This window comes from Palaemon carinicauda, chromosome 5, assembly GCF_036898095.1.
Source record: "Palaemon carinicauda isolate YSFRI2023 chromosome 5, ASM3689809v2, whole genome shotgun sequence".
In the NCBI taxonomy this organism is placed as follows: Eukaryota; Metazoa; Arthropoda; class Malacostraca; order Decapoda; family Palaemonidae; genus Palaemon; species Palaemon carinicauda.
The window spans coordinates 8,460,520-8,468,780 of NC_090729.1; the positions used below are offsets into that span (position 1 = coordinate 8,460,520).

At 39.9% G+C, this 8,261-nt stretch overlaps 2 protein-coding genes across 2 annotated transcripts; both read left to right on the top strand.

Annotated features, from left to right (window-relative positions):
* The first annotated feature begins 313 nt into the window (after positions 1–313).
* LOC137640752 (uncharacterized) lies at positions 314–2,908 on the top strand. The gene has a single exon (XM_068373229.1). It carries the CDS (start codon positions 314–316, stop codon positions 2,906–2,908), a length of 2,595 nt encoding a protein of 864 aa, XP_068229330.1.
* Positions 2,909–3,007: 99 nt separating this feature from the next.
* LOC137640753 (uncharacterized) lies at positions 3,008–3,991 on the top strand. Its single transcript, XM_068373230.1, has one exon. The coding sequence runs from the start codon at positions 3,008–3,010 to the stop codon at positions 3,989–3,991; it is 984 nt and encodes a 327-aa protein (XP_068229331.1).
* Positions 3,992–8,261: the final 4,270 nt, after the last annotated feature.

Sequence of the window (8,261 nt, forward strand, 5' to 3'; positions counted from 1 at the left end):
CCAGAAAAACATAATGAATTACTGCAACGTGTAGATCAGCTATCTCAAATAGTCACTAATTTGTGTAAGGATAATGATACTTTGCAAACTGGGAAGTGCTTATTACACGGGGAGCTGTTCAGTATTTGGCAATTTAGGTAATTTTGAGAAGTTTGAAACTGTAAGGAAAAGGCGAGCATGTTTCAATTGTCTGAAAGCTGGTCATATATCAAATTTTTGCCGTCTCAAGAATACTTGTAATGTAATAACGGAAGGTCAAAGATGTGGAAAATATCATCATCCATTACTTCATGGAGCATTTTCAGAGGGTCTGATGTACAGTACTACTCTTTCCGTCAAATCCAAATATTTAGTAAGAGACAAAGCACTGCTAATGATTAGTAAATTATACAGCAATGGCACACCTTTGAATACGTTGTGGGACCCTGGAAGTGATATAACACTAATAACATTTGCTACTGCTTATAAACTAGGTTTGAAGGGTAGAGACATTGAATTAACTATCACTAAGGTAGGAAGAAAGGTAGAACTTATAAAGAGTAAACAATATGTAATCAAAGTGACTGATCTTGAAGGTAAACACTGGTATATCACGGCTTACGGCATAGAAGAGATAACATCTGAGGCATGTAAGGTAGACCTGATAAATATCGTTCTTTTGTTTGATGATATCCGTCTTTCTGATGTGGAACGTCCATTTGGTGAAATAGAGTTGTTAGTAGGATCCGATTGGTGTACACTTATGCCACAAGTCAAACAGTCTGTTGGGAATTTACAATTGATGCAAAATATGTTCGGATATTGCATAAGAGGCTCCCATCCATCGATTAAGTTTGAATCTTCGAACAATAGTTTCAATGTCAAAGTTAATCAAATTTCTAGTGTGGTTAAAGTAGAGGAAATTAATGTTAACAATAATGAATTTTTAAGGATGGATTTAGATAAATTTTTCAACATTGAAAGCTTGGGAACATACTGTATACCGAAATGTGGAGCATGCAAATGTGGATCATGTACATTAGGTGATAAAAGTTATACAATTAGAGAAGAACAGGAGTTAGACATGATTTCAAAGGGCTTAGAATATAACTGTGAGGAAAAATATTGGGCTGTTAAATATCCCTGGAGTAGGGACCCTAATGAATTGCCTAATAATGTGGCGGTGGCTATTGCAAGAATGAGATCAACAGAGAAGCGATTAACTAAGATAGGTTATAAATATACACAACTGTATAATGATCAAATAAAAGACATGTTGAGTAGAGGCGTTGCAAGAAAATTATCTTGGAAGGAAATGAGTGAATATGATGGGCCTATACACTATATTCACCATCACGAAGTATTAAAAGAAAGTTCAACCTCAACCCCAGTCAGAATAGTGTTCAATTCTTCAGCAGATTACAAGGGCCACAGACTTAATGATTATTGGGCAAAAGGACCCGATTTATTGAATGACCTAGTGGAAATATTATTAAGATTCCGTCAGGACAATGTAGCAGTCATAGGGGATATATCTAAAATGTATAATTCAGTAAGATTGAAAGAATTAGAGCAGCACACACACAGGTTCGTATGGCGAGATGCAGATTATAGTAGACCCCCGAACCACCATGTACTTACAGCTGTGGGTTTTGGAGACCGACCTAGCGGTGTCATTGCTATAACAGCTCTTAAGAAAACTGCTTCAATTAAGGAGAATGAATTTCCGGAGATCAAGAACATTATAGATAGGAATACATATGTAGATGATATTATTTTTAGTTGTGAAGATGTAAATAAAGCTAAAAAGCTTATGGGTAATATGAATTTGGTGCTAAATGAGGGTGGTTTCAAAATCAAACATTGGATTATGTCTAACAATGAAACTTTAGACAATGAATTAAAATTGTTATATGCTGGTGAGGAAAAGGTTCTTAGTTTACACTGGATTCCTAGAAAAGATATATTCTTCTTCAAGATTAAGGTGGACTTTAATAGATCCAAGAAAAGAATTTTCGAAAATGGAATAGACATAAATACATCCAATCGGATAATACCTAAAGACTTAACAAAGAGAATGGTACTTAGTCAAGTATCTACGATTTATGACCCTTTAGGACTTATCATCCACTTCACTTTGAATGCAAAAGTCTTAATGAGAGAGCTAATCACAATTAGTCGCTCGGAAGGCAATAGATGTGACTGGGACGATCCCATGTCTGACGAAATGAGAGAGAAGTGGAGTAAATTTTTTATTGATATGCGAGAGTTGGAGTTTTTGTCATATGCGAGATGTGTAAAACCCCTAGATGCAAAAGGGGATCCAATGCTAGTTATATTTTCAGACGGCAGTTCAGTTGCATATGGTGCATGTGCTTATGTAAGGTGGGGCCTAGAAGGGGATTCTTATGTATCGCAATTGATCCTTGCTAAGAACAGAATTGCTCCCACCAAAAAATTGACAATACCGAGATTAGAGTTATGTGCTGCCGTACTGTCATGTAGATTAAGAGATATAATTGTGAAACAAAGTGATTGGAAATTCAAATCTATTGTACATATTGTTGACTCATCAATTGTAAGAGCACAGATTCAGAAAGAATCTTATGGATTTAATACCTTTGTAGCCAACAGGGTGGCAGAAATTCAGTCTAGAACAGACCCTACTGAATGGTGGTGGGTTAATAGTAAGAACAATCCAGCAGATTTTACCACCAGACCATGTCCTCCTAACGTCTTGCATGAAAATTCTATGTGGCAAAAGGGACCAGCCTTTATGTCGCGCCCATTTGATACTTGGCCTATAAGTCAGTCTTGCAACGATGAAGTTCCTGATAAGGTTGGTATTGTTTTGACTTGTAGACAGAAAAGCTTTGATGAAGAAAAGACTAGTGTGATTAACATGAGTCGGTTTAGCAGTTACACATAATTACTGAGAGTTACTGCAAGAGTTATTGCAGCATTTAAAGTTAAGTCATTAAAGGCTATAGCATGCTTGCCAACTCCTGAATTAGTGCATGAAGCAGAAATGTATTTGATACAGATAGAACAAAGCAAGTTACAATCTGATTGGAGGAAGGCCTACCGTCGTTTAGGTCCAAGTATAGACAACGGTATCATATTCGTAGGTGAGAGAATTGCAAATTGGTTAAAGGAAAATTGGAACCAAGACAGATTTATTTGGATGCCGTCAAATAGTCATCTTATTAAGTTATATATTCAGCACTTGCATAATAGTGACCACAGCGGAGTCGAAACTACTTTAGCTAAATTACAATGTAAGTACTGGGTTATTAGTGCCAGAAGACTAATAAAGGTTATTAAGAATAAATGTATCGCATGTAAAAGAATAAGTGCTGAAACTGTTGCTCAGAAGATGGGTCAAGTTGCCCAGGAAAGATTACGTCCTACTCCTCCTTTCTACCATACTTCATTAGACTTATTTGGCCCAATTACTATTAGAGATACGGTAAAACGTAGAACATATGGAAAAGCTTATGGAGTAATATTCAATTGCCTTGTTTCACGAGCAGTATATGTAGATTTGGCAGAAAGTTATGACACAAAAGGTTTCTTGACAGTTTTCCAGAGATTTATAACAATTAGAGGATATCCTAAGACCATACATTCTGATTTGGGAAGTCAATTAGTTGCTGCTTGCAAGGAACTCAGGTTAGACAAGTCAAAGCTTCAAAAATATGGTGCTAGCGGTGGTACTACATGGATTTTCAATAAGTCTGCTGACGCTCCTTGGCAGAATGGATGTAGTGAAGCACTAATAAAATCTGTTAAACGTGCTGTACTCATTGCTATTGGAGATAGTAAACTGACATTCGGAGAAATGCAAACAGTGCTTTTTGAAGTAGCTGATTTATTGAATTCCAGACTGATTGGTATCAAACCTGGCAATGACTGTGAACTTGGATCATATTTATATCCTAATGACCTGATATTAGGCCGAGCAAGTAGTAAAATTCAAGCAGATATGAAATTTGTAGATAAAAAAATATAAGGATAGGCTGGAATTCATGCAACGTATCATAGACTGTTTTTGGAAAAAGTGGCAGAGAGACTACTTTCCAACTTTAATGGTAAGGCAAAAATGGCATGTGGACAAAAGGAATGTTAAACCTGGTGATATCGTATTAGTACAAGACAGCAACACCATATGTGGACAATGGAAACTTGCTCAGGTAACATCAGTCCAGTCAAGCAGAGATCACAAGGTTAGAGATGTTAGTGTTCGTTACAAAATCCAGAGACCAGGAAGACTATATGAAGGCCAAGATGATGTGTGTGTAAATAGATCTGTACATAGGTTAGTTGTTCTTCCTCCTATTGAAGAAAATTGCTAATTTGGATAGGGGGAGTGTATCGTCTGGGACGATAGTTATTTATATATTTATCTATTGTTTATTATCTAAAATGTCATAAATTGTTATAAAATGTAGTATTTTGATTGTAAAATGTTTAGTATGGTCAAGACTAAAATATTTGTAATTTAAGGGACTGCATTTCTGTGGATTTCTTGTGTTGCGTTGCCGAGTCTGGGCAGCGGAGTTCAGATGAGACTAGTGTATTCAAGACGGTTGTCCTTTTTACAAACAGTTGCCGTCCGAGACACACCCACTCTCCGGAAGGGTTATGCTTCCTTGTGTTTAGAGGAAATGGGGACGGATTATTGGTGTCCAGTGAAAGGCTTGGAGAGAAAATGTGTTAGTACTTAACTTTATTATAATATATTAAATAATTGTTTCCAGTGTGGTGTTATTCTTAGAGTAATTGCGTCGTAATGCTTGGTAGTAACTACCTAGTTTACCACCTTTCTTGTTTCAGTTCAATATGTTTGTGAGTTTATAATGTTAATCTAACTTTGTAATTATTAGTAATGGATGATTGTTCTATTTATGTTCACGTAATTTACTGCTATCTTTGTTTAATGTTTTTCATTGCTGTATATGTTTATGCTTCAAGTTTATTTGAATTACTTAATTATCTCGTTATAGTTTGTACTTTTCAAGAAAAGTTTTGTGATTTTTAGTTTTTTTACTTAATATTTATTTAGGATTTTTTTTTAGTATTTTGAATTACTTATGTTTCAGGTTGAAACGCATTAATAAAAAAAAGCATTGCAACATCTTTCGTGGCTTTCACTGTACATCCAACAATCACTACTAAATATTCCCAGAGAATTTAACCACAGGTTATCACAGAATTCTAACTTCTGGAGCGAGTATCCAAAAGGTTTCCCTTTTAAGACATTGTATATCAACAGGGGACGCATGTATTAACGCGCCACATAGCTATCTACACCCCAAACAGAGTTAACACTTCGGTGTGTAGGGGCGGAGAATAGCTGGGGAGCCGTTCCACAGCTAATCTCGTTCGTGGCTACTTTTGGTACTCGAGACGTAAACAAACGGGCGCCATTGCTAAATGACGTCACGTCCGTCCTCATCCTGAAGCCAGTTGCTTACCGATCGCCATGATACAGCAGAGCAGGGTGGGACCTGAAAAACTGGACAAAGTAGCAGGGAGGGTCCATCAGGACGCCATGGCTATCTCACCCAAAAATAGATTTTTCGCTTCGCTCAAAATCCGTTTTTTGGGCTCAAGCCATGGCGTCCTGATGAAAGAATACCAGAGAATCAATGTATCGTGGTAGATTTTTCCCTATTTGAGTAAGTGCCAAGGGCTTTGAACAGGGTAGTATAGTAATCTTAATAGAAGAACCGTAGGGAAGAGACCTTCCTGCCCCCCTGGCAGTGAAGTTCCGACGGGACATGCCGAGATCAAAGTGGTTATCGAATGGCTATTCACCTTGCTAGAAGAACCTGAAGAACTTGGAGACAAGACTGAATGGTTGGCATTCATATAGGAACATTCTCAAGGGCAGACAAGTGGTGGTTAGGCACTGTATGTTAATGGAGAATTGTCTTTTCTCTAAGGTATGAAGAGAGTAAGTATTCGTATTGGAATATTACATTGCACAGGTGAATATATAATAAGGGTTGAGACCTTAGTATCTTCATCAACCATAAGAGGAAGGGGATAATAAAACTATGACAGACATGTATTTCATAGTATAAGTAGGAGCGGATTGAGACGCACAAGTGATAAAATAAAAATTTTATTTCACAATTGCAGAGAATATTAATGAATTGCAATATATGTAAAGTTAATTTACAACAAATTATAATGTACATGGTAATGAAAGACTTGCTCTTGAATCTGAAAGAGAATTTCAAATTTATTAGTAGGTACTCGTTCTCGAGGAACGTCAGTCTTTAAAATAAAACACATCATGCTCTAGGCATGCGGCACTCGTGTGACGACTATGACATTTCACCTCGGATAAGAACAGTTATATGAAAAGCACTAAGTGTTTTCGACATCACTACGTATCAGTTGAGGGTCAACATAGGCACCCGAAGAGTTAGAGTCCCAAGTAACTCACTGTTCTATGCAGAGTTAGGTGCAGGTTTCATAACACTACCTGCGGCTACCACAAAATGTTTTACTTCGTGCACTTGTTTCGCATAATGTTTGAAGAAAACACGCGAGGATTTCCAGCCTGTGAAACTCTTAAGGCTTTCGAAATCCATACTCTGAAAGAAATTCAGAGACGATGCAACTTTTCTAGGATCATGACCGGCGGGTGTACTGTCAGGATCCGTTCTGCGAATGAAGTAGGTGATTTTCGCTCTTAGTTGTTTCAGTGACAGGTCGCTGCCCGATGTTTATCCTTTAAAGAGCTGGCCTCCACCAAAGTCCGAAGTTCTGCGAAGATAGACCTTGAGGCTCTCTACTGGGCATAGAGAGGCATCTTGTTTCAGGGGGCATATTCTCCAAGGGCCAGGAGATCGGTTTCGGTGGGGGTGCTGGGCGTAGACGAGCGCATGCTTTCGGCAGTTTATTGAAGATGTCACTGGACAGATCAATCTGGAAGGCATACAACATTGGTCTAGTCAAGGCTGATTTGCAAGTAGACATCGTATTGGCTGCCAAGCCCTGTTCATGAGGGTGAATAAAGAAGGACATGCAGAAATCAATGGTGATTTCCGTAGGATTTTTTGCCTTGACGAATGAGACCCATTTTCTCCAAGATGATTCGTATTGCCGTCTTGTGGATTCGGTCTTGTATTCCTCGAGGAAGTCTAGACTTTTCTTCGAGATCCCAAACCTTTTCTTCGCGGCTAGGGAGAGAAAATCATGAGATGAAGGTCCTTGATTTTCGATGATGAAGCGAAGACAGTCGACTTATGTACTTGCTGGGAGAGAACTGGGCCCGGGAGAGGGATCAGCGTGGGCTGCAGCTCCAGGACCAGGGGGTACCAATTGCTCCGGGGCCACTTGGGAGCCACTAGGGCCGCTGTCCCTTTGAAGGTTCTCAGCTTGGAGTGGACTTTCAGCAGAAGGTTGGTGGGAGGGAACAGGTAGATCTTGGACCATCTGTTCCAGTCCAGTGACATGGCGTCCACTGCCTCTGCCTTGGGGTCCTCGTACGGGGCCACATATCGAGGAAGTTGATTGTTGTCGCTCGTTGCGAAGAGATCGATCTGAAGTTCTGGGACTTGGTGAGAGATGAAAGAGAATGATCTTGCGTCTAGAGACCATTCCGACTCTATCGGGCTTGTCCGGGATAGAGCGTCCGCCGTCACATTGCGGAATCCTTGTAGGTGAACTGCAGACAGGTGCCACTTCTTCCTCTCTGCCAGACGGAAGATTGTCAGAAGCACCTGATTTATCTGGGGCGATCTTGAGCCTTGGCGATTGAGACATCGAACTACCACCGAGTTTTCTAGGGTTAGACGAATATGGATCGAGGGAGGCGGGGAGAGTTTCTTCAGTGTTAGAAGGACCGCCATGGCCTCCAAGATGTTGATGTGAAACGTCTTGAATAGGGGAGACCATGTGCCATGAGCCTGTTTTTGGTGGGAGTGACCTCCCCAACCCTCCAGCGAAGCGTCCGTGTGGATGTTGAGTGATGGAGGTGGGTGTTGAAGACGGATGGACCTTTTAAGGGCCGTCGCTTCCGAACACGGCTTGAGGAGAAGCCGAAGTCTGTTTGGGAGCCGTCTCTTGAGGTCTCTTCGAGCGATGGATGCAGAACGTCTCCAGACTCCCGCGGCATCCTTTAGCTGTGCACGAAGCACTGGGTTTGTCACTGAGGCGAACTGTAGAGAGCCTAGAACTCGTTCCTGCTGGCGTCTTGAGATCCGTTTGGATTTCAGTATTCGCTTGACAGACCCTGCTATTTCCTTCCTTTTCTTCTGGGGGAT